This window comes from Malania oleifera, chromosome 12 (assembly GCF_029873635.1).
Source record: "Malania oleifera isolate guangnan ecotype guangnan chromosome 12, ASM2987363v1, whole genome shotgun sequence".
Lineage (NCBI taxonomy): Eukaryota > Viridiplantae > Streptophyta > Magnoliopsida > Santalales > Ximeniaceae > Malania > Malania oleifera.
This window is the reverse complement of record NC_080428.1, coordinates 75,841,333-75,869,195: the sequence shown is the minus strand read 5'-3', so window position 1 is coordinate 75,869,195 and position 27,863 is coordinate 75,841,333. Positions and strand designations below refer to the sequence as shown.

At 36.4% G+C, this 27,863-nt stretch overlaps 1 protein-coding gene across 7 annotated transcripts in view; it reads right to left on the bottom strand.

The window, feature by feature from the left end:
• LOC131143689 (ubiquitin-like-specific protease 1D) overlaps positions 1–23,473 on the bottom strand; it is a 42,878-nt gene extending 19,405 nt beyond the window's left edge. For 2 of the 7 annotated variants that reach the window (XM_058091927.1, XM_058091931.1), the window contains exons 1-12: positions 22,784–23,429; positions 20,603–20,654; positions 20,246–20,340; positions 19,838–20,103; positions 17,727–17,775; positions 16,768–16,847; positions 16,633–16,662; positions 16,425–16,520; positions 12,766–12,868; positions 12,188–12,282; positions 11,285–11,407; positions 1,059–1,173 (exon numbers count right to left, since the gene is read on the bottom strand). In XM_058091927.1, coding sequence (XP_057947910.1) covers positions 1,059–1,173; positions 11,285–11,407; positions 12,188–12,282; positions 12,766–12,868; positions 16,425–16,520; positions 16,633–16,662; positions 16,768–16,847; positions 17,727–17,775; positions 19,838–20,103; positions 20,246–20,340; positions 20,603–20,654; positions 22,784–23,197 — 1,518 coding nt within the window. In that variant the 5' untranslated portion in view covers positions 23,198–23,429. Of the gene's footprint in view, positions 1–1,058; positions 1,174–10,958; positions 11,068–11,284; positions 11,408–12,187; positions 12,283–12,765; positions 12,869–16,424; positions 16,521–16,632; positions 16,663–16,767; positions 16,848–17,726; positions 17,776–19,837; positions 20,104–20,245; positions 20,341–20,602; positions 20,655–22,783 lie in introns of those variants that run through there. The other 5 variants (XM_058091928.1, XM_058091932.1, XR_009133653.1 and 2 more) reach the window with 5 other exon arrangements.
• Between the last annotated feature and the right edge of the window lie 4,390 nt (positions 23,474–27,863).

Here is a 27,863-nt window from a genome sequence, read left to right as displayed (position 1 = left end):
GAAGTAGGAGATAAAAATAATATTTTCTTCTTTGGGATGATACATGGTGCAGCCTCACTCCACTTAGCACTAAGTTTCCTAACATTTTCAGCATTCCCACTTTCAGCTTGCACAGAAGGGAGTAATCTGGGACATTGCATTTCCAAGAAATACACAAGATCGGGGGCTTGACAACTTTGCTGAGTTTTTTGGCTGCTTATATAGAGTTCCATATGGTAGTACCAAGTAGACCCTTGACAAAAAAGGAACTTTCTCAGTCAGCTCATATTACAGAAAGCTGAGTGGACCTACTGAAACCAGGAAACAATTTACCCTAGAAACCCATTTGGAAATACCTAGCCCCAACGAAGGTTGCCTTCTTTGTGGGGGAGGCAACTCTATTAGGATTCTTACTATTAGCAGCCTACAAAAAGGGGGACAACTTCAGTTGGAAGATGTTTTTGTGTGAGGAAGACACTTAATCCAGTAACATATTCTCCTTCACTGCCCTTGAGCCAGAAACCTCTGGAATCTGGCCACTGCTCTGGTTGGCCAGTTTTGGGTTACTGCTGTGGCAGTGGAGAATGAGATTTGGCCCTTGCAAGGCACTTGCTCAAGCAAAGCAAGAAAAAAAGCCTTGACCCTGATGCCTCTTAACAATTTTTGAATCATGTGGAGGGAAAGAAACAGAAGAGCTTTCAAATGATCAACAACCTCACTCACAATTCTCAAAGATAAATGACTTACCACCCTTGCCAATTGGTTTAGTTGATAGTACATGCTAAACAGTGACGCAATTATTGGTATATTGGACACATTGTAACACAGGTGAGCATTTCCTTTTAGCTCATTTTAGTATTTGGGTGGCAATGGCATCCCTTTCGGGCCCTGCGCTAGAGAACAAATTTCCAGTAGCAACAGCAATAGCAACAGTTCCACCTTAACAAAGCAAGTTTAAGCATATGGCTCTTCATTCAGGCACATTAGGTGTGCATGACAGACAGCATGTTTCCAATTTTGAAACCAAGAAAGCAGTTATAATAACCAATAACATTCAGGCATTCGAGACAAAATTTTACCGCAATTATTTTCCCATCAATTCTACGAGGTAGATGTTTCCATATTCTCTCTGCAATGGGAACATCAGGAGGAGCAACATCTTGATTCAGATAGTTCCATTCTTCTCTCAAATAACTGCAGAGCACATTTTACATCATTTCTTAAATCAATGAGCAAGTATTAAGCTGTTGTTCGATTGAATTGACAAACAACAAAACACGAGAAAATAACCCTTAAAATTGTAATAGCTCAATTAACCAGAATGCTTTTAATGATAAGATTACAGAACACTTCAGTTAAAACATGTTCCAAGACTGCTCCTATCCTCAAATTTAAAAGATCTTAGTCACCATTGCTGCATTAACAAAGCTAAACCTTCTTGCATGACAAATGCGACAAATAGAACCTATGAGTAGTTGAGTAAATTTCATGTATAAATTCCAAAATAGAATTATTAATAGCATCAATTTTTTTCCTCAGAATTAAATTGCGAGGCAATCGAACAAAGCAAGAAAGAAAAAAGCTAAATAATGACAAAAACAAACAAAAATAATAAGCGTTCAAACGAAAAACTGCACGTTCTGTGCTGGGAGACTTAAAACATAGGATAGACCCACAGAGAAACATTATCTAATCCTTGAACAACAATGATATTTACTCAAATCATTTTCTATCCTGTAAGATGGACACACACACATATCAGGTACAAACTCCTCACAAGAATCGATAAAGAACAATATTTACATCCTTCGAACTGTCTTCTCTTGTACTCTTGTCTGAAGGCAAAATAGAAGTCCATCGTTAAGTAGAGAGACTATGTACGACAAGAAGCAAGAAAGATCCTTGTTGGAGAATAATTAAGAAGAATTCGACAAGGGTTGCTGCAAGTATTTAATAGTTAATTGTGTGTTTAGTCTAATTACTACAGGATGATGTGTATTGGGGGGATTGTTTGTAATTGTTAAGATTTGATTAAAATGAATGATGTGACTTGAAGATACGTCTCTTCCCCTATTTATAATACAAATTAAATACATTCTAATGACAATAATGCCCTTACTAGCTCTCACTAATTAGCATATAACACACTTAATAATAATAATACTAAAAGACATAAATAACCTCTAACACTCCCCCTCAAGTTGGAGCACAAATTTCATATGCTCCTAGCTTGTTACAAATGAATTTAACATGAGCAACCCCCAACACTTTGGTAAACAAATCAGAAAATTGCATATCCAACTTCACATAAGCGGCAGTAATGAGCTTCTGCACAAGTTTCTCCCAAACAAAGTGACAATCAACTTCAATGTGCTTCGTCTGCTCATGAAAGACTGGGTTGGAGGCAATATGAAGAGCAGCTTGATTGTCACACAACTTCATAGGCTGAGAATGAGAAATACCCAATTCTTCCAACATGTTCTTCAACCAGACGAGTCCACAAGCAGTGAGCCATAGTTCTATATTCTGATTCAACACTTGACCTTACCACCACAACTCGTTTCTCACTCTTCCAAGAAACCAAATTATCACCAACCAAGATATAGTACACGGTTATGGATCTTCAGTCGGAAGGCAACCTGGCCTAATCTGCATATGTATATCCATGGATACAAGTGTGACCCTGATCACGATATAAAAACCTCTCCCAAGTGCACCTTTGAGATATCTCAAGATGCGAATTACTATGTCCCAATATCCTCGGAAAATCTAGAAATCGACTCACAACACTTGTTGCAAAAGATATATCCAGCAAAGTGACTGTGAGAAAATTTACCTTTCCAACAAGTCCCCAGTATTGTCCAAGATTACGTAGCAAATCACCCATATCCGACACTAACTTGCTATTAGGATCCATAGGTGTATCAACCTATTTCGACGCCAAAAATCCAGCTTCATCTAACAGATCAAGAACAAACTTCCTTTGTGACAAAACAATTCCCATACGAGATCTAGATACTTCTATACCCAATAAGTAATTCAAATGTCCCAAATCTTTGGTTTGAAACTTAGTCTGTAGAAAATGTTTGAGACTCCGAATACCTTTATCATCGTCACCTGTAATATAACAATATCATTCACATAAACAACAAGAAGGATCCTATCTGATGAAGCATGACGATAAAACACGGAATGATCTACAATACACCGTCAAAGACCAACTCAAGTACTACAGCATTGAAACGACCAAACCATGCTCTAGGAGACTATTTTAAACCCTATCGAGCCTTCTTGAGCCAACACACTAAGACTAACTCCCCCTGAGCAACAAACCCAAGTGATTGCTCCATAGAAACCTCCTCCTCAAGGTCACCGTGCAAGAAGGCATATTTCACATCTAACTAATGTAGAGGCCAATGACTAGTAGTAGCCAAGGAGATGAACAAATATACTGATGTAAGTTAGGCAACCAAAGAAAAATTATCAAAATAATCTAGACCATATACCTGAGTGTATCCCTTAGCAACAAGATGGGCCTTTAGACGAGCCACAGAACCATCAGGGTTGACTTTCACAGTGTAAACCCAGTGACAACCAACCACGGACTTGTCAGGAGGAAGAGGTACCAAGTCCTAAGTACAATTGTCTGTAAAACATTCATCTCTTCAACCATAGCATCCCTCCACATTGAATGGGCTATGGCTTCCGAAACAGATTTAGGAAGGGTAGTAGATGATAGAGCAGTAACAAAACAATAATAGGTGGGTGATAAGGAGTCATAAAACGAGGATCAACATCATGGAGAGTATGATCATCAAACGAGAAAACCAAAGGCGTGGTAGTAGAAGCTAGAGGGGACTGTCTTCCTTGGAGCCGCCGTCGTGAATACAAGTGTAAATTAAGATGATCAAGACGATGAGAAGGACGCGAACTACATGGAGTCTCAAATGGTTGGTTGGGTAAGGACAGCAAAGTAGAATCTGGAAGATTAGGCAAAGGAAGAGACTCATTGAGCTCACTCAATGACTAGGTGTACTAAGGTGTAGACTCAAACAAGGTAACATCGGCAAAAACACAGAAGCGATGCAACACAAGACTATGTCTACAACAACAATATCCCTTTTGAGTATATGAGTTGCCTAGAAAGACACATTTTATAGCACGAGGATCCAATTTATCCACCCCAGCAATTAGTTGATGAACAAAGGACACATAACATACCCAAATATACGACGAGGGAGAAAAAATAAAGGTGATTTAGGAAAGAGAATGGAGTGAGGAATTTTGCCACTAAAAATAGAGGATGGCATTCTGTTGATCAAATAACAAGCAGTAAGTACAACATCACTCCAAAACACTTTAGGTACATGCATTTGATAAGGTAAGGAGCGAGTGGCTTCAAGAAGATGTCTATTTTTCCTTTCTGCAACCCCATTTTATTGAGAAGTGTGAGCACAGGATGATTGATGAACAATACCAAATTGAGTCATACAAGTAGTGAACTGTGCACTAAAATACTTTTTAGCATCATTGCTTCGATGTATTCGAACTAGCAAACCAAATTGAGTCTTTATTTCAGAACAAAAGGCACAAAACACATTAAATAACTTAGAAAGATCTTTTATTAAATATAACCAAATCATCATTGAATAATCATCCACAAAGGTTACAAGGTACCAGAACCCAACTTGGACATAACCCTACTAGGACCCTAAACATCAGAATGAACATAAAAGGGCTTGCAGCCTGTTTATTGACTCGGGAAGCGAAAGGAACACGATGGTGCTTTCTCAACTAACAAGACTCACAATCGAGCCTGGACACAAAACTCAAACTAGGAACAAGACCTTTTACTTTTCCAATGAAGGATGACCAAGGCAACAATGAATTTAGAAAGATGTGGCAGCAGCAATGCAGGCGGTAGAAGGAGATAGGGGCTCAAAGTGAGTCCACCAGCTTCACACCCTCCACCAACCATCTTCCTCGTCTTCAAATCCTAAATAACCACAGAATCAAGGAAGAATGCTACTGAACAATTCATGGATTTAGTAATTTTGCTAACGAACATAAGATTGAAAGGAAATTTGAAAATATATAAAATCGAAGGAAGAGAAATAGAAGAAGAGGGATTTACAATCCCAATTCCCTTGACTACAATGGTGGATCCATCAGTAAGAGAAACACAAGGTAAATTTGCAGGATATTGAAGAGTGAAGAAGAAGCTAGGTATACCTATGATATGATTAATGGAAGCAAAGTCTATGACCCAAGGACTAGGACAAGAAGTACTGAATGACAAGCATACTATGGGATTACCTGTTTGGCCAAAAAATGTAATGGGAATAGAAGCTTTTTGTGACGCTTAATACTGCTGGAACTTAGAATACTCTTCATCAGACATGGAAACAATGCATTGCCCCCCACTCAACCCCAAAGGTGAGGAGTCGGTGGTGGCTGCATTGGCTGACCCCGAAGGTGTGAAGTCGGTGGTGGCTGCATTGGCAACACGTGAAGGTCTACCATGAAGATCCCAACACTGCTCAATAGTATGATTACTCCATCCACAATGAGTGCACTTGCAAGGAGTACACCTACCTCATCCGTCTTTACCATTACGACGACTCGAACCACCTCGATAACTTTTGCAGTTGTTTGGTAGAGAACTAGAATCACCTTTTGTAACAAAGGCTGTCCACTCAAATCCAGATGCACAAGCAAGAGAATGCATGCTAAAGGAAGCATGAAGAACATGAGAATAAACATCGGCAAGTGATGGCAGCACAGCACTACTAAGTACCTAGGGCCGGACTGCCTCAAACGCAGGTCTCAAGCCTGCTAGAACACGAATAACTATCATCTGCTCCCTCTGCTTCTGCATCTCACGAACGGCAGCAGTTATAGGTTGCACAACAATATGCTCCTCATGAATACGCTTCATCTCTCCAAAATAATCTGCAATACTCCTATCTCCTTGTTGTAGCTGAAAGTACTCCTTGGATAAACATACATACGTGTAATGTTACTAGAGTGTAGAAGTATGACATAATCCCAAATCTCCTTGCATGTATCTAGATGCATACACATCCGTGCAATCTATGGCTCCATTGAATTCCATAAGAGAGAAACAATCAAGGCATCTTCTTGAACCCACACATCTTTTCTCTTCTCATCAAAAGGATCAGATTGGAGCAAGCCATCAAATTTTCCTAATCCGACAAAATAAACCCAAACAGCTTTAGACCATTGAACATAATTCTATCCATCCAACTTTTGAGTCGTTATTTGTTGAAGCAATGTAGGAAACAAATTTTTGGGATTCATAGATTCCATCCCAACACTCACAAATCAGCAGCCACACCAATGTCAAACAAGAAGAACAATCAAAACTAATCAAGAAAATCACAAACTGTGTGAAGCACCGACACAACCGCGAACAAGGTGAACAACTCACCGACGGATATAGCACTGCCAATCTCAAAACTAAACATACGAATGCTGTCACTGCTCCAAAAAACTCAAAAAGAAGCCTTCAGAAACCCTGAACAGAGATTAATGGAATACAGCGAGTGCATTGTCGAAAAAGGTTGAATTTTTTAGCAAAAAAACAGGCCTAACAGCTTGATAATATTGTCTAGAGAAGGAATCAAAACGTGGCAAAGGGAGAAAAAAAAAAAAAAGGGTGGCTGGAAATTCACTCATGCGCCGACGCATGAGGTCAGCTCTTCTGGCATTTCACCGACACGTGGGGGCGCGTGAGGGCTCCTCCTGTGATGGGGTTTTGTGGGGTTAGGCTTTGAGGGGTTCTATTTATGGGTGATTGGTTGGTTTTATGAAATAATGCAGGGTGGAGGTGGATCTGAGTAGGGTAGCCGCGGGAATGGTGTTTTCCTGCAACGACTGAGAGGAATAGGGTTTAGGTTGGATCACGCTCAGATACCATGTTTTGATTTGATTAAAATGAATGACCTAACTTGAAGATAGGTCTCTTCCTCTATTTATAATATAAATTAAATACATTCTAACGACAATAATACCCTTACTAACTCTTACTAATTAACATATTAACACAGTTAATAATAATAATACTAAAAGACATAAATAATCACCAATAGCAATATTTGTGCATTTAGGCATATGCTTGTAATTCCATCTAGTTTTTGGGGTAAATGTGTAATTTAATGTATTGGTGATTCTATTATAAAAATAATGTGTGAAAGCCATGCTGAAATTGATTGTTGAATTTGAATTGAAAAAATGAACGTGTTTCGCCCTTGTATCTCCTCTCTCCTCCCCTCTCTTCCTTCTGCCCCCTTCCTCCCTTCAATCTCTCGTGGCAGCAGATCATTGATGCTGTCCTGCATCATTTCACTCCCCCATTTTTCCCTCACTCTTTTCCTCTTGTCTTCTTATTCCTCCTCTATTCTTCTTTCTTATCCTTCTCTTCTTCTCTGTTCTATCCATAATTATCTGTCTCTCTCTGTTCTTTTCTGTTTCTCTGTTCTTTTCTTCCTCCTTCATTCTTCTTCTCCCTTCTGCTATCTTCTTTCTTATCTCTTCTTCATTCCATATTTCTCTCTCACTCCTCTTTGATTCTGATTTCTTGTTTTTCTGAAATTTCAGTCTTAAAAAAAAAACAACAAAGAGCAGTTCTGAACTTTCATAAAATTCCACTTGTGTCCCTAAATTTTCAAACAACCCATTCTTGGCAGATTTCTTCAACACCTCCCACACCATCATAATCAGAACCCCCTAAAATTTAGTCACTGTCCGACCATTGGAGGGCCCCCATGCGCTGACCAAACATTCTCCAGCCGCCAACCCTTCAAAATCCAACCTTGCCAGAGTTGTTTGAGACACCATTACTACCATACAACTCCCCACCCTTCAATCTACCACTTTCCAGAAAATCATCGCTAGAAGGTGACTGCCAGCAGCACACGCACCCCCTGTGCTAGTGACACGAGTGTGACTGAACCCAGACTCAGCATTTTCCAGTTTCTCAAGATATCGCCTCCAGCCATAATATTTTGGATTTTCTTCAAGATATTTAGATCTACAGTGAGATATTTTGATTATCGACATGATATTTCACAAGTAAGCATGATAATTTGCTACGAAAAACAAGAAATTGTTACTGCCGACATCTAAAATCTGGTTTATTTGCTAAACAAACAAACAAAACCAAGCCTTAAGCCCCACTAGGTAGGCATGAATCTTTTTCCGCCAATTTATGCAATCATGGACAATTTCTTTCGATAAATTCAAGGCTACTAAATCCTTACTCACTATTTCATTCCAAGTTATTTTAGGCCTACCCCTACCCCTTCTATTGTCCCTCACGATAACTAACTCACTCTTCCTTACTGGCACACTATGTCGCCTACGTTGCAAGTGCCTGAACCATATGATCGTCCCTCCCTTATCTTATCTTCTCCAAGAACTACACCTAACTCACAGCGAATATGTTCATTTCTTAATTTATCTTTCAATGTTATATCACTCATCCATGTAAGCATTCTTATCTCAACAACTTTTACTTTTTAGATATACTAGTTCTTAGTCACCCAACATAGCTGATCTTATAACCGTCCTATAAAACTTCCCTTTAAATTTTAAGGACATCCTATGATCACAAAGCATACTTGAAGCACTTCTCCATTTTACCCAACCTACTTTAACTCTATGCATTACATCCTCTTCAATTTCTCCTTCAACTTGCATAATAGATCCAAGGTATCGAAATCTAAAAGTGTCATTTATTTCTTCATCATCAAGTTTAACTTTATCTCCAATATTCCTCCTCCTATTACTAAAATTACATTTCATATATTGTCTTATTTCTACTTATCCTAAAACCTCTAGATTCTAAAACTTCTTTCCATTATTCTAACTTAGCATATACTCCACCGCTAGTTTCATCAGTCAATACAATATCATATGCAAACAACATACACCATGGAACCTCATTTTGGATACTCCTAGTCAGTTGATCCAACACAAAAGCAAAAAGATAAGGGCTCAAAGCAAATCCTTGATGTGCACCTATTGTGATTGGAAATTCTCTAATCTCTCCACCTATAGTCCTTACACTAGTCTCATACATATCCTTAATGACATCAGTATACCTACTACATACACCTATTGTGATTGGAAATTCTCTAATTTATTTACTATATTCTGCAAGAATAGATTGATGATTATTAGCATATCGGGTTTAAGGGCTGTTGGTGAATGGCTATTGAAAAATTGAATGACTTTTCGCATACACTAGTCATAATATCAAGCCATACCTTTGTTAAGTGTGGAGAAAATGTATGCAAATTTATCATTCCTAGAAGGTGTCCTATGAGCATGGTTTATAGAAATGAAGTCACTCGTACGTAACTTCATCTGGAAACCCACCCAAAGCCTTATGCATATCTTGAATTGATAATACTACTTTACATGTTTGTGAAAGATGTTTGGTTCCTACCCACATGGGTGATTATTTTGATCACATTTGATGTGATATTATACCCATGAATATTGGCCATGTACGCCTTGATTCTCCTTAGTTGAATGATTTGGGTGTGACTCAAGGATATAAGAACACGTCTTCCAATATAATTATAAGAAGATCATTTTGAAGCCCACTGTACCAACCAACCAACCAAGACAACAAATCTGCCAAAGTTGCTCAGCTTGAAGACACTGAAAATATGGAAATACATGTGTTTGAAGACATCCAAAGCCTTTCAAACATTCCTAATGTTGAGTTTGTCATTCCCAATGTGTTCAGTGATGCCAATACTTAATTCAAGTCTATGATGCTATCAATGAACATGGTTTCTTGTCTCACTCAAGTGCCAGCTTTCGAAGAGTCCAAGTTTGCTTCTTACTTTTGATCCTCTAACATTTCAAAATTTGAGGCCAAATTTTTGCTAACTGGGGAGATTTGATGTAGGACAAGAAGCAAGTCCATGGGAAGATCCTTGTTAATAGAATAATTCAGACAAATTGGACAAGAATGGTTGTGTTTAATTAATTGCTAATTGTGTATTTAGTTTAATTAGTATAGGATTATGTGTATTTGGGGGCTTTTTTGTAATATTTGTGTATTTCAGGGATATGCTTGCAATTTCATCTAGTTTTAGGGGTAGATGTGCGATTTCATGTATTGGAGGCATTCTTATAAAAATAGTGTGAAAAAGCCATGTTGAAGTTGGTTGTTGAATTTTAATTGAAAAAGTGAATGTGTGTTTCCCCCTTGTATCTCCTCTCCCCTCTTCCCTCTTCCCCTTTCGTCCCTTCAGTGTCTCATGGCTGCAGATATTGATGCTGCCCCACGTTGAGGTTAACAGTAATTAATGACAGGAGGACTATTTGTTTTGTCATAAGGACATTTTTGTAAAAAATAAATAATAGATGTCTTAATATTATAATAAGCCTAACCTCCAAAGGATAACAATCATTCTCAATCTAATGCATTTAGGGTTTTAAAATCAATTTGAGACCCTTGTTTTACACTAATCACCCTTGAGATCAAGTTCTCATTCTCAAAGCAAGATTATCTAAACAAATCAACTATCAAAAGGACCATGTGATTTGTAACCTGTTTAAGACCACTTCAAACAAAAACAGGTACAGAAATGGCATGTAAGGATGGGAAGAAATACAATCATTAACAGCTAAGAACACCAAAAAATAAAAGAAACACAACTATGTTGAGGTCTTTTACAATGGATAAGAGGTAGAAAAAAAACTAGAATATGTTCCCATATCTGAACATCTGAGTCCAAATCCCTGCAGAAACAATGGGTGTATAAAAACTGATGACAACTGGATGCGAATCATCCAAGTCATACCACCGGCTTCACACGTCAAACAGCAACTTTTCACTTGCAAAGAAGATGAAAATAAACTACACAAATCACAAACAACCACAAAAAATTTGCTAAAGGGAATGGATAATTAGACATAAGCATTAAATATTGCTCAACCTTGTGTGTCTGCGTGTGTTCATTTCTAACCAACTACACCATATTCTTCTCCATTTCGATGTGGTTGGTTGCCAATTAAAAAACACCAAATAGGATAAACTTTGCAAGTCTGCAAGAGAATAACACCTGTTTGATATATCTCTCATCCCAAACCTTGTTATCTCATCATGACATCATCTAGTTCCATAATGCGCATGTGAATGGTCTAAAATCAAGTAACTGTAAATCTATATTATCAACTGATAACTTGTCACAAAACCCCACATGCCTACCATAACAAACAATCATAATTCAATTCTTTTGCAAAAATTCTAGTTAAGTCTCACCTTTTAATGTTGCCAAAAACTGATTTACTACAATGTAGTCTCAATGAATCCAAATGAAGTATAATTGGTCCCGACTCATCTTCTTTGTCTGGGATACAAATAATCACCAAGCTCCAGTGAAGACTGAATGCATCAATCATCAGAAAGAAGTAAAGAAATTTGCAGTGAGAAAACAGAGTAATAGCCACTACTACACTACAAAGACATCGCAAAAACAGATACAAACTCAATTATATTATGCGCCTAATTTCCCTGGACCAGTTGCCCCAAAAAATCATTTTAACTGACTAATTTTAGATGATACATTGTGACATATTCAGTAATGAACCAGAACCAGCAATGACCAATTCTTGAGCAAAATTTCACATATTTTGCTTCATCTCTCAAAGTTCTAAATGAATCGTGCAAGGGAGCCACCAGCACCACCAGCCTAGTTCTAACAGTTTTAACTAAACTGTCAAGATGACGGCACCCTTCTGCCAAAATTTTTTTGACGACACCTAAGAATGACTAAATGAATACAGATGCTCCACACAAAGCAAAATTAACACTGACAATGCAAATCTGATTATTCCTACAAATACACCATGAAAAAGGAGGATTGCAAGAACATATTCTAATCAGAGCAATGGCAAGGCTGCAATCACTTTTCCAAATAATAAATAAACAAAGCATTTATATCATCCAATCTTGGCCATAAGGGAAGCTCCTGCTCAAGCCCAACTGCATATTATTTAAGTTTTGGGAATTCAAAAGCCTGGCTGTTGAAAATGCTGAAAATTCAAGCACTAAATGCAATAATTTTTTATGGTAATTATAATGGATAGGTATTTACAGTCATAAGTGCCGCTATTAATATCCGAAAATTTGACTCATACACCAAAATTAACTGAGACAACTTACTCTTCATGTATTGGGATAAGAATGTATGCCTTTTGAAATATATTAACACCTTTCCACCATCTTCTGAACTTGATGAAAAATGTTTCCTTGTCAATCTATAAATTATTAAAGACGACAAAGTTACTCACGCTTGAGCAATACAATATGCATTTGAAAAATTAAGCATATATAATCAAATTCAAGAATTAAGCAATCATATCAAACCTGCACTTCTTAACACCAAGAAACAGTCAAATATTTTCATCAATGCAGTAAGTCTTTGCTTACAACATTCATTATTCCTTGAGGGGGAATTTTTAAGGTCAAAAACATCACAGAGGAACACAATCTATTTGTATCAGTCATAACAAAACAGTCCAACAAACCAATATTACCAACTCAATTACTTGATTCTACCAGTTGCACTACTACAAAATCCATGTACACACAGTCAAGACACAAAAAATGAAAAAACAAACAAAACAAAAGGCAAAAAACAAAAACAAAAGGGCAAACAAAAAAAAAACTGGAATTATTTACAAATCACCAATGCAACTTGATTTCAAAACGTGAAGGAAAAAAAACCTAAGGAAATATACCTTGCGTGATACAGCTTCTTTGAGCTTCTTGTAAAAGTATGTATTGAAAAAATGATAATCACACCGCGCCCTTTCAGTTGGTGATGCCAGCTGTTGTAAATACCTAACCAAATGAACCAGAAAACTCTTAAAAATGTAAGCTTAAATAAAACTCCAAACCTAAAATATCCACAATATAACCATGAAGAAAAGTTTCCCAAACCAATGCAACTAGATTATGATTACAACAAGACATGTAGAGAGCATAGCATACAAATAAAGAATTCACTTTCATGAAACTAAACTCAACAAATAGGATTAAAAAAGCAAATTTACCACTATATAAAAATGGAGATTTGGCTCTGCTTTACTGCACTAAGCAGCCCATAATTACAAGCATTAATCTTAAAACTGTCCATGCAAAGGAAAACATACCTTGTTGAATAAAAAACTGTGCTACTCAACAATCAACACAAAAACATGGTAATCATGACAGCAATGCCATTTCATGATCACAAAAAAGGGTCATAACCAATAAGTACGTGCACCGTTGAATGAGAATCAAGACTCAGATATCATGGGGTCTATATCACCAATGCAAAATCAGGACTCGCTTTTCAATAGATCTCATTAGGTAGAGCAAGTATTACAAAAATAAATTATGATAAGAGTTAGATTATCACTTCACCTAAAGATTAAGCTGTTAGGTTGTGGGCCAACAATGTATATCAAGCTTTAACACTCCCCCGCACATGCAGCTCAATAACACATGGAGAGAAACAATTGATAGACAATGCCCATAACAGGGAATACATTAATTTTTAAACAGCACACAATAAATGCATGCAACAAGACTAGAACTCAAAAAGCTTTCAAATGGATTACCAATTTACCAAAAAGCTTAAGCAGTTAGGTTGTGGGCCGACAATATATATCAAGCTTTAATGATAAGATTTAAACAGATTAAAAATTGCACTGTGTTTTTTTTTTTTTTCAGCTTTCAAATGGATTACGCCTCTGCAGAAAAAACAAAAGAAAAGACAACCATGCACCTAGTTTATTGATAACAAGGGCTGGGCTGCAGAAGGCTATTCGACATTACAACAAAAGAAAGCACCACATGTAGTGCTACTAGACCAATATAGAATATAGACAAAATATAAGAATTTTTAGTTGCATAGCTGGTGCAGTTCCTCTCAAAATATTTGAGGAGATATCCTACACCAATGAATTTTTGGCCACTATATCACTCCTTCCCCGGGAAATGTCCAGTCAGCTATTTTAAATAGCCATGGGTGCAACCAAATAGTTCTAGAAACATAATAGGAGCAAATATAGAATCTGTTTGGCATCCTTGTTGTTTTTTGTTTTTTGTTTTAGTTTCCATACAGTGGAAAAACAGATTATGAAAATGTGTTTTCTTAAAGGCCTATTTGGTATCATTGCTGTTTTTTATTTTCTGTTTATGCACAATTATATGTTATTTTCTGTTTCTGCACATTGAAGAAAGAGATTATAAAAAAACACGTTTGTTTATGTTGCCAATTTTTCGTTCTATTGTCAGTTTTCAATTTTTTTGGATACCTGTTGCCAAAAAAAATTTAATATCCTCAAAACAATTCATTTTACACACATTTTTTAATTAAATTAAAATAAAAGGATCATATGAATTTAAATAAAATTGAAATAAAAATATTCATAAATTTAAAAAATTTAAAATGATAAAAGTCAATTACTAAACATTTTTACTATTTTTCAATAGTCATGTACAATAAGATTGTTATTCTAAGTGAATTTTAAAAATAAAACAATAAATTATAATAATTATAATTATTTTTATTTTTATTATAATATTTTTAATTTGTATTATTTTGAAATTTTATTATTTAAATCATATTGTTTATATATTATTTTATTGAAAGACAAAAATGAGCATTTTTAATTAATTTTTAAATTTATTTTTAATTTACAAATATTAACCAAACAGTTTGTTGGTTTCTAGTTATTAATTTCTGTTTTGGGATTTTAGTTTTTGGTTTCCGGTTTTCGTTTTCATAATTTTTAATAGGGATACCAAACGGCCCCTTACATTGCTAGTTTCCTGTTTTTGTTATCAATTTTCAGTTGTTAGCAAAAAAACTAAAAACCAGACTTTATGATTTTCAGTTATTTAGGCAACCTGCTGCCATAATATTTTATATCCAGAATTTTTATTTGGATTAAATCATTCATTTTAAACATATTTTTTAATTAAAATCAAAATTAAATGATCATATGAAATTAAAATATAATTGAAATAAAAAACATCCATAAAATTTTTGGGGGGGGGGGGGGAACTATGATTTTCAGTTATTTTGGAAACCTACTGCCATAATATTTGGATATCCAGAATTTTTTTTTTAAATCATTATACATACTTTTTAAATTAAAATAAAAATAAAATGATCGCATGAAATTAAAATATAATTAAAAAAAAAGTGTCAATAAAATTTGAAAAAATAAAATAAAAATAATAAATGGAATATTGACAAGAATGGCTACACCTTACCGCATCAAATGTCAGTCAATAAAACAATAAAGATGTAATGCTTGGCGCAACACACATATCAAGAGGTTATTTCCATAAATTGGAAATTATGGCATTTAAGGTTTGGTGTGTAACATGTTCAAAAAATAAGTGCAGCTTGAATTGTTATATTGTGAGGAATTAGTGAGAATACTAGATAGATATAGAATAAGAGATGAATACATTTGCAAGAACCTCAAGGTGGCACCACAAACCACAAATAAAGCAACAATGCAGTGGACTGATATGATTCAGGTCCAAGCCACAAAGGTGCCACAAAAAGAGAGAGGGAGCTTCGAGAGAACATGTGCCTAGGCAGACAAACGCGTGCACACACAAATGTTAATAGACGAGAAGGATTTTTTTAGCTGCCCTGAAACAGTTGAGATTTTTAATTCACTTGTAAGAAGTTTGAGGTAGCACAATAAAGAACAATGCAATTATACAGTATACTGCTCTGATTCAAGTCAAAACCTCATAGGTGCTGTAAAAATGGGAAGAAAACTCAAAGCAAACAAATGTTGAGGCAATCACATGCAAACAAATGCCCAACAGAGGATAATGCAATGTTTGATGTAGAGCTCGAAATCAGATGGATCAATTTGGCCTCCTTGTCTAAATGAAGAATTGGGCCAAGCCTAACAGATTTATTTAATAAATTATTGAGGTTATATTTTCTGGGGCTTTATTTTTAATTACCGTGTTTTTAGGGGTTTTTATTTAATTGGGATATGCTTCAATTCTAATTTTCATAGGTATTGAGTTTCTCTCTTAACTAGTTTACAGTAATAGGGTTGTTCGCATTGGTTATTGTCATTCAAAATATTCACTAAGTTTTCCAATATTATCATAATGAAGCAAGAAAGTTTCCAAAAGACATAAAGTTCAATAAATACTAGTTGACCAAGGCATAAACACCTATGACATATAATCAAAAACATTGGTTAAAAAACCCACAAACAACAATAACAATAATAATAATAATAATAATAATAAAAAAAAAATTTGTCGATAGCTTTGAGAAAATTGAGTCAATGTATCATAGATTCAGAATGTGTGTGTGTGTGTGTGTGTGTGTGTCATTACATCAGAATGTGTACGTGTGTGTCATTACCTAATGTAAAAATTCATTATAGTTGACGACAAATAAGCTTCAGGAGCAACGCATCGTATATCTGAATAACAAATTTCAACAGATTCTGGATCATCCCTGCATCAAAGACGAGCAAGATGAAATAAAGGTGCACTACAATTGCCTATGTAAACCATTTCCAGTTCAAGTCATGTTTCTCTTCATCTTCAGGATAAATATTATAGCGTACCTTGATGGATAATAGATTTTCTCTTTCAAACTGCATAACCATAAAAAGCATCAAATTACCACTGACACCACCCAGGCACAGACTAGAAAAAGACACAATTGACAAAAATACACCAGTATAAAATGTTCTACTTACCATTCAGATAGTTTTTCTGCCTGTCGAATCGTCTCTGCAAGCTGAGGTTCCTCCTCATCCACTAGAACAACAGTCTGTGCCTGCTCTAAATTATGTTAGGATGGATCTAACCAAGGTGCTTGAAAGAAAAATCATAACAGAAAGAAAGCAGAATAAAATGAAAATGAACATTCATCTGGAAACTACGGTAAATGTTTACTTTTTGGGCAAGTAGTTTTATAATCTAGGCCACAATGGACCCCATCCCAGGAAGGTAAAGTCGGGACTCAGGATATGTGTACCCCACCAGGTATTGTATAAAGAAGAGGTACTGTGGGCATGCCCTTGCCATCCTGACAGCCCATGCCCAGTGCAGAATTGAACCTGAGACCGCCTATTACTAGGAAATCTCAAAATCCAACCCCTCAGGGGGGGCCAAGGGAAGGGACAAATACTATCACAAAAAGGAGGGCATTTTAACAGAAATTTCCAATCCAAAATATAACCATTAAATTACCTTACCCTATACAATAAACAATGGAGTACTGTTGCAAAGCAATTAAAATGACATGAATTTTATCTGTAACATGAAATCAATGCAACCAATTTTAATCTGTAATTTCCAAAATACAATAGTTACAATACTATGAAAGAAACAATGAGAATCAGTGATAGCACCATTTAAGCATATATAAAAAGGTGCAAAAATGATGGTCTTAAGGCTATGCATTGACTTCAGACATGTTGGGTTAATGGGCAGTTCATGTGGCACATAGATGAGTTTTGTTGGACATGAATCTTAATTTTTTTCTTCCTACATATATGCTGGTTTTGTTTACTTCAGTTTCTGTGAATTTTACTTGAGGTATCTTTGTATTTCACACCGTAGAACCAGCTCACAGATCTTAGTTAATGACGTTAGCTGAATTTTGTAGGCCCTTATGCATGGCCAGCCATGGGTTAAATGGAAAAAAGCATACCTTCTGAGGTCTTGAATCATTAGAAGGCAATTCTTCAGAAGCAATTCTCCTGAAAAACAAAAAATATGAATCAAATTGATAAATCATGGAAAATGACCTTTGCCCTGAACATGCAAATTCAATATGCTAGTAGTGCAAAGGCTAAATTAAGGCCTTGCCTCCACATGTTCTGTGCTTTGCTATAGACTATAATAGTGGAAGGCTGGTCCACATTTGTTTTTACATTATTCCTTTTGATGTAGTACATGGAACAATCTGTCCGTCTTCTTTGGTGTTTGGATGGCCTATCTATTCTTCCTTTCAGGGGTTTTCAGAGGTGAAAAAAAAAAATAAAGGTTCTTAGGTGTATTTGCAGTTATATGCCTCTTAGGGGTTTTCCTAATGGAATGCTAGATTGTTTGATGCATTAACTTTGGTTTGAAGTTACAGTGATTTTTCTAGTGTCACCATTGTACTCTCTGAATGGCTTCTTCAAAAGCATCTGTTAACTTGCATGCAGTAAGACTATAGTGCGTTGCTTCATTAACTTTGTCTGCTAATGGTTTCCTCCACTTCTTTCTTTTTTTTCCTTTCTTGGTGCTGACTTGTTTGTTTGGAAGATTCCATGTCCTCCACATAGAATCTTTCTTCTCTCCCAATGACTTTCTTTGTTCATCAAAAAATAAATGCGCTAGCAATGGTGTGTGTGATGAATGAATCCTATGTAAACCCAACACCAACAGAAAAAACCCATCCCTATCTAACAGCCAAATATGTAGAAAAATCACGCAATACTAAGCAACAAAAGTGACTTCACCACCCCAGCCCACCCCAAAAAAAGGTAGAAATAATAAAAGAAGAAAAACAAGAAGAAATGGTGAAGGGAAATCAAGCAAAAGCATAAAATTTCTTTGATAATTCTCCTTCATGAGTAATTATATTGCCTCGGGATTACATCAAAACTTGGCGTCAAAGCCTTTTAGTAAGACATTAGCTCCCATATGGCAAGCCATGAGAAAAAAATATCATTACAATGTATTTGGTAAGCTGTTTTATTGGTGCAGTATATCATTAATGGCACCGTGTACATGAGGAGTATAAAGGATAGAGGAAAAACAAAAATAAATATATCAATAACGAAGCTCTTTCTAAAAAAATCTACAGATCAGAAATTAGAGAAATAGAACATTTAAGCCCAAAATTTTAAAAAAAAATTTAAAAAAAAAAAATACTCAGAGCGATCCATTTCAGGCTATACAGAAAATTCTCCATAATCCAGAGAGTCATAAGTCCTCTTATAGTATTATTTCTCTCCAGAAAAATCACCCAAAGCACAAATAATTGGGTGACAACCCACAAATTAGCTAGGAACTGCGCAGAAGCTATGAGTTCAGCACATTACTCTTTCAGTCAGAAGAAGCCTCAGCTACTTTAGCACTCAAAAAACATTTCCAAGCCCAACACCTCAATGAAACTACTCATCTTAGGTATCCTAAATATCCAAAACTTGAAACATTAACCACCAAATGCCACACTAGCGTGCACAATACACTGCACTAAACTCACAAATCAAGCAGCCTCCTTTAGGAATGTTACATAACCCATGTAGCATTAACAACACAGCTGTGACAAAAGAAATCCTAGCTCTATGATTTCATTTATTCCATAAAGTAAATACATATTGGTAATCACCAATTAGGAATTCCAAGGCCCTGTTCACTTGTGGAAAACAAAACATTTCCAGATTTCAAAATAATACAAAAATGCGGCTTTGTCTTCTAGTTTTCCAAATTTGTGTAGGAAAGTCGGAAAACATATTTTTTATTGTTTTCAAGATTTTCTACATAAATATTAAAAACCTGGAAAACAAGATGGCGTTTTCGTAATTATTTGGAAATCTGTAAATGAAAAATGAATTTTTTTTCCACAACCAAACACGCCCTACATGTGTCAAACAGATGTGTAATAACTAATAACCATGTGCTCAGAAACAGGTGCACAATCTTGAGGAATAGCAGCAAAATAATTCAATGCATGTACAAAACAGGCCATTTATATTCTACAATAGTTTTTCAAAAAAATAAATTAACAAAATAATTTAATTTAAAAAATTGAGGAGGAAAACTGCATACTTCTTTGGTAAAGAGATAGTCAAATTTTCCACTGCAGGGCTAAGAGAAGGAGCTCCGCCTTTTCGATCACTGTTTAAGAGAGTAAACTTATCACTATCGAGAGACAGAATACTACTGCATTGTGAAGGAAATGGTTTTGAAGACAACCGAGTTCTCTGCCTTTGCCTCTGTGAACACTCTCCATTTAGTCTACTTTTCCGCCGATTACAGCGGCCTAAAAATGATAATTCCTTATCAAATGCATTCACGGTCCTACAATCTGTCTCCTGAATAGGAAACAAACATTACTCAGTCGTAGTGCCCAGAAAATAAAATTTTGTTTTTAAATAATTCAAAAACAGAAAAATAAAACTTCCGAAGAGAAAAACAAGTATTTCCAAAAAAGAGAAAGGTATTAAACAATCATACATTTTCATCCAACTTTTTGTGAAAAAGTGAGGCAAATGTGGACTGAGACTGGGCTTTAGATGATGGAACCTCTTGCCTAAAGCCATTGAATGCACCTGCAAAGCATATTATGTGTTGGTTTGGAAGAAAGCACAGTAACCCCAAATAGCTCTCATCCGTGAAACCACAAGAAAAACCATTAAGACCCGACCAACATAATTGGCCTGAAGAGAGGCTTAGATACCAAAAAAAGAGCATTCCCGATGCCATAAGAGTGTAACAGTTCACAAAATTAAGTATGCTATTACCAATGGTTAAACTAGCTTTATAAAATATGCTTTTTATAAATAGAAATAGCATTAATACACCAGAACTCACCAACCAAATTTGAGATCTCGGATTGTATAAGCATTTCACATCCATTAGCATCCTGTCCACAGATAAATCACCAAGAACCCGGATAAGAAATCTAACAAGAAATGGTCAAAATATTCCCTATACCTAGCAAATGTTAATAACTAAACATCACTGCTCTAAAAAGGAAAAGGCATAATGCAAGGTGTTTTAAACCTTACAAGGCTACAAGTAAGCCTTTTGGGAAATTTATTTTTTATAAATAAATAAATACACACATTCTACATATTCTTTAAGAAATAAGAAAAAATAGAATAGTTACAATTAAAATTTGAAAAATGATATGTAAACTACTTTTTAATCAATCTGCATATAAACTTAAAACTATTCAAGTAAACCATGTTAATAGATAATCATAACATGACAAAGTCCAAAGAGCGTTCAGTTCATAATCCAAGATACTTTCAATTGTTTTGAAAAGGTCAGATTCACTCATATTAGATTCATTCTTTAGTCCTTTCTTACAAACATATGATTAAATTTTTCTAGCCAGGTTTGGAACCAAATTCAACGATGCACCAACTTGAAGTGTATAAACCTCAACCCAAAAAGCACAAACGCGCACCTTCTATGTAAATGTGTTACTTCATTACGCTTTTGCTATTTTAAGGGATTGCAGCTGCTATTTTACCCTATGCCTTTTAGGCACGCCTCGTCTTGAGGCAAGCCTCAATCCCGTTTTTTAAAACAGTGCTTAACATGCACAGAGGTAATCAATGCAGAAAATGTGAATAAATCTACAATTTGCATCACTTGTCATGCAAGACGCAAGTAAGCCAAGGCCCGTACCTGCTAATAAAATAATATACAGCACCTACGGAATCTAATATCCTTCGTATTTAAAGATGGACTTGTAGTCCCGTGTTTCAGTATCATGCAGTTGTCAATGTGCTTCTTTGATATATAAAATATTTTACATCTGTGTGAAAAAACATAAAAAAATAGATAAATTGAACTTAAACAACCCAAGATCTGTGATAGGGAGAAAATACACAATATTTTATTTTTATATTAATGTTCTATAGATAGAAAGATAGATAGACAGAGCTGCTTCAATTTTGCCAGATATTCACATTGCACAGCAACAGATTCAATGCCACAACCAATGTTCCAAAGTACCATAATACAGTCCAAGTCATAGAAAGAGTTTACATCACCAAAACTGTTCAAGCAAAGCTTGAGACACCAACTGTGGGACATTTGAATATAATTCTAAAAGTGGTACAATAACAATCAACAGTTACAGAAAATTCTTTCTTATCTCACTTTCCAAATCACAATACAAGAAAGCGGAAGACATCCTAGACTCAGATTTTCATTTCGGCTTTGTTTCTTATATTTCTCTGGGATCAATCATAGCTTAAATAAAACTCAAAATAGGACCCTCAATAAGCAATTCATAGAATTATGAATGCTAAGAGTCAGCAGCTGCACTCAGAAGCACTCCCCCGTAAACTTCTCAACCTGGTAAGCACATCATGCAAGGAGAATCTGAAACAAAGCATGCAAAGAAAAACATGAAAAGAATCAAATAAAATAAAATAAAATAAACAGCAAACGGCAATCATTCCACATCAGGCAAACAGAAATGACAGACCTTATCTAAGTCCCCATGAACTGGAAGCTTATTTTCTTAAGTGCAAAAAACAATAAACATTGGTTCCTCAATATATAAGGCCCCCTGAGACCACAGGAGCTACTCCCAGTGATAGCAACAACAACTCAAGAGAACTTAAAACCTCGTGCTGTAATTCCAAAACACAACCCTTCCGTTCCATATCCATAAAAGCAGTGCAACCTTCCATGAGATTCGTGTACACGGATAGTGTAGTAATAACAACGCTAGCCACTTCAAAATAATCGTCAATATATCAACCAAATAAAAAATTCGTGCGGGTAGTCAGTGCACATAACTTGTTAATTAACAGCAAAAACTTCGCGACATCAAGACGGGTCTCTTTATCAAGTTTTAATAACCCTAGATAAATATAACCCTCCATCACCTATGATACGCCGATGAGAAGTGAGGGAACTACGCCGACGAGTATAAATTACACAGATTTTTTATGAGAACAATACTCTAATATTCACGAATGTGGAAAACAAATAGGGGAGTAAAAATGGAGCGAGATGAAGCAAAAGTACCGGTTGCAATCGCTGGAGATTTCGGCGTTCCATTTCGCCTTGGAAACGCTTAAGGCTGGCTCTAAGCTTGGCGCCCTTGTCAGGCAATTTGGGACCGAGGGTCTCGATGTTGCGAATTTTCCTGCGAATGGTGTCGTTGAGCTCGTGATCGGTCATGTGCTCGATGTCATCTCTCTGAGAATAGTGTTGCTGCTGCGCCTGTGGTTCGCGGACCATCGGAGAATGTTCTCGATGCCGCTGTCGTTCGCTAGTGGTGGTGGCCGCGCCGGAGGCTGTGACCGCGCCGGCAGTGGCCTCGGTGGTGACCACCAGCTCGGCAGGAGGTTCTTCGTCCTCTCTGGTGGGCAATAGCTGGTCCCAGTCCAGGTCCAGCGGCTTCTTCTTCTTCTCCTCCTCTCCTTCCATGCATGACATATGGAGAATTAGAGACACCCTGCACCGACTGATCGCCAACGAGAACACAGCTGGGGGCTCAGGGCAGATCAATACGACCGCCTCTCTCTCATCCTCTTGCTGTCGCTCTCTCTCTCTCTCTCTCTCTCTCCGTGAAAAAATGGGGGGGAAATTGGAAGAATTGGGAGAGATTTGTACGGTCACGCCAATCCCACGCTGCTCATCCCATTTCAATCCAAAACCTAAAATTGGTTGGTTGTCCACAGGACTTGGCAGTGTATGTGTTTGCTAAACCTTAGTTGTCACATAAGAAATTTCCCAAATTTTATTGTTTTTCTTCTTATTCTTCATAATTATAAACTTCGTTACACATGCCTCTTTTCTAATTTTAACACTCGTTTGATTAATTAAACTTGAATTTCTATCCATTTTAATGTCTAAACAAGATGTTAATTATGATTTGAAATATCAAGTTCTAAAGCAATCTTGGACTTCATCCAATAAATTTATTACAAATTTGAATATTGCACACGAGTTTTGATCTCGCCTCTTTAATTTCTTCAATGCAGACTCAATGCCTTATTTAGTATTTTCTTTTCACTGCATTTATTGCGACTCGTCATAAGCATACCCTAAATCCTTCCGTTACATGTTTCTAAGGCTTCAATACCCATCAATAAATTTCAATATATTGTTTCAAAAAGTTAAAGTTCATAAGCTATATTGGTATTTAAACTCAAAGGGGTTGTGTAGTCATTTCCTAAAATCTTAGTCATTCCTCCAAACTGTAATATGCTTGTTGATTCGGTAGTCTTTTAAGATCCTTTTGTAGGAACTTTTGTTTTCAACAAGGTCTTCTTCTTCGTTTTTTCACTACCAATATTATGTCCCTTACATAATATTCATTGACGTGTGACACAATTCCAAATCCTAATCTAGCACTAGAGCAATTATTTTCATGGATTATCTCCCAATGACATAACTTTTATCATTTTCTTGCTCATGTGAAGATTCCAGACTTGTCTTGAGTTATGAATACTCTACATTTCTCTAATATTGTTTTTGCAAAATCATTTTTCATATTAAGTGGTGTGTTTTTGTTACATTATTAGTCATTCATTCCCTTATTAAAAAGGTGTCAAGCTAATGTGAAGTTTTGACTACGCAATAGAAGATAGTTGTAACACGTCGACCCGTCATGTGGGTCTGGGGTGTTATTTTAGTGACGTTTGTGTACCGGATACCATCTTATAATAACAAACATGCAGTGAAAGTAACGAAACATTCTCCAAACATACATTACCAGAGTTCTAAGTTATTTCATACATAAAGGTTTCCATACATCCATATTACAATGTGATCAAAACAGAACAATTAGTTCGGTCCATACGACCATAATTCAAGCCCGGAGGCATACGACATAACTACTCACATCTGAGTTCTTATAGACACTCTCAAAAAGAAACTATTCTAACCTTTACCCCCTGATCCTGCTAAGCATGATACTTGTTATTTCCTGAAAAAATGATTTGTATATTGGGGCGAGACACTTCTCAGTAAGGGTGATCAAGTTAATATCAGTACGTGGCAGCATGCATTAGTGTTTACTGAAATTATCCATTTTTCATATAACTAAAATAGCTGTCTTTACATCATACGTACTTATACAGTTGGAAACACTTGTTTCATTTTCCTGTCTAAACAGTTCATTCATTTCATAACATCATTTACATAAATATACAGATATGCATAAAAGACACTCATTGGGACTACCGCCATGTATAAACCCCCATGGTCAGGATTGTGCTGCCCGAAGGCCGGACTAAGCCTGGGGTGATCAAGCCAGACAAAGTCAAACATACGTCTACGTCTAACACAGTCTACGCATGTAACGACCTGAATAATAATGAGATTTAAATAATAAAGAGGAAGGGAAATGGAAAACAGTAACAGAAGGAGAAGGTCGACTTCGTCGACGACATTGCACTTTGAAAGGAATAGCCAAGGGAATCATCAGAGAATTCGTCGATGAATACAAGGGATTCATCGACGAGGGTATAAGAGAATTCGTCGACGAGGATATAAGAGAATTCTTCGACGAATACAAAGGGTTCGTCGACGAGGGTATAAGAGAATTCGTCGACGAATACAGGGGATTCGTCAACGAGGAAATACCGAGAGAGGTTTGAGCCAATTGAATTTCGTCGACAAGAACTAAATTTCGTCGACGAAATTATTAAAGAATTTGTCGACGAATGACATGGCTCATCGACGAACTCCCTGCTCTATAAATATCAAAATCCAGATTTTTAACTTACTAATGAAGCTACCTCTCTCCTCTCTCTCTCTCCCCTTCGGTTCTCTCTCTCTCTCTCTCTCTCTCTCTCTCTCTTTCTCTCTCTCTCTCTCTGTCTCTCTCTCTCTCTCTCTCTCTCTCTCTTCGATTTTGAGCTAAATTTACGCCGGATCGACAATCCGAAGCCACCACGACGCTTTTGAGGAAGTTCTCCAAATATGCCGGAGCGAATCGTTGGTGAAAAAAAGTTGGAAATCATCCCTGAGTTGAGGTAAGGCTTTTTAAGCCAAATTTGGTCTTACGATAGTTATAAGAAATTATATACGCATGAAAATACTAAAGTTTAATACTAGGAGTTTCATTTTCAGAGTATTGGTCAGGAAATCCTACGGGTGTTACTAGATTATTTTGGATGCTTTCTCAATAGCTAGGTAAGGGGATAAACTAAGCTAGACATTTTTTAGGAAATTTATGTATATATATAGCATTTGATTTATGGAAAGTAAACATGTTTATATATATGATTTATATTTGGGAAAACACTGTTAAAAATGATGATACGTTGAATATGTGAAAAACCTGTTAGTGTGGCATGGGTATAAAATGTTATGAAATACTATTTTCTAAAATGGGATTATGATATGGGTTTTTATAGTGGGAAAACCGGCGTATGGGCCGAGATTTTTATATATGTTTGCTGGCGTACGGGCCGTGCTATGATGTGATTTGCCGGCGTACGGATCGTGCTATGATGTGATTTGGCAGCGTACGGGTTGTGCTATGATGTGATTTGCCAACGTACAGACTATGCTATGATATGTTTGCAGACGTACGGGCTGAGCTATGATAAAATGTGTAATACCGGCGTACAGGCTGATGATTTTCATGATATACGTATATATGCAAAATGATATGATCAATGTGAAAATTAATGATATGAAATATCCATGTATCACAGTTTCAATATATGTTATATGGTATCAAAACCTGGTTGGCTTGGTCTAGGCTAGCACTTGTACGGTACCGTTGCTATGTGTCCATGGTTTTCGTGATCATGATATTTATGTTAACACCGTTGTATGGAGTGGCATGAGATTGGATGGTCGATGTGGTTTTTAAGAAGTGTATGAGCGCCCCTAGTTTACGGACTAGGTCTGGCAGACCCATCAGACTTACAGACTGTACTTTTGACTTAGTAGTGGTCAGCCAACCATTGTCAGGTCCCACTTTCGGGCCACACAACTCAGTCATATGGGGGTAATACATGACAACAGCCAGCTAACCTACCAGGAATGTTTTGTGTTATTACTATTATATGAGATGAAATATGTTTATGAAAATGCAGTATGTTCTGCCTTGTTTTAATGATATATATGTTTTCCCATATTTGATATAATAGTTACCGAATATGTTCTGTATGGTATATGTATAACACGGAATACTCATGTTGCCACACACTAGTATTAGTTTATTTCCCTTACTGAGAGGTATCTCACCCCGAAATTTTATAAACTTTTCAGGAGCTTCAAATAGGAGAGCGGGAAAAGCCCCGCTGATCTAGAGCTGTTGTCTGCCGTTTTAAAGGGTAAGTTTTAGTAGGGAGAGTTGGATTTTTTGTGGGAAATGTCCCTAGATTTTGTTTTGAGATGTATATATATACTGAAATACAGTGGATATAGTGACTCTGGTATTTGTAGTAATGTGATGAATGTTCTGTATTTACAACATTGTGATTATATGTTTCCTGCTGCTTAAGCTTCCGTGCCGTGTTCTGATTTATCCCTGGTACCCACAGGTCCAGGTGGATTATGATCTACTGAGCTGGGATTTGTGATATTGATTTATTATATATATATATAAATGAGGAAATTAAGCAGGTCGTCACAACGCAGGCATTCGCAACTTGCTTGCGTGCTCTGATTGCCCTACCATGTCCCGAAAGTCTGGGCTTCTAGGTAAGGTACACCCTCTACCGAGGCTAATCATCTGAAACCACCAAAACCACTCTCGCAGTACAGTGTGGGTGCACATGGTCACCTACATAATCCCTAGCAACGGTACCATGCTCATAACATAATGGTCCTCAGGGTTCTTAGAGCATATCATGCAATTTAAGAAATAAAAATCATATTTCATAGTCATTACACATAAAGCCTATCATTTGAAAACTCTCTACCCTCGGCCGTTATATACAAACTCGGCTCATAACCATTAAACATAATTCTAGCCCTCGCGGTCATAAACATAGTCTTGGCCCTTGCGGCCGTAAACATATTCCTATACTTTCATAAGCAGTTCCACACAAACATTCATCATTTCGGTTATAAAATAATACATGCATATCATTTACCAGCCACACGATTTCCTATACTTTGAACATAGCTCGTAGGC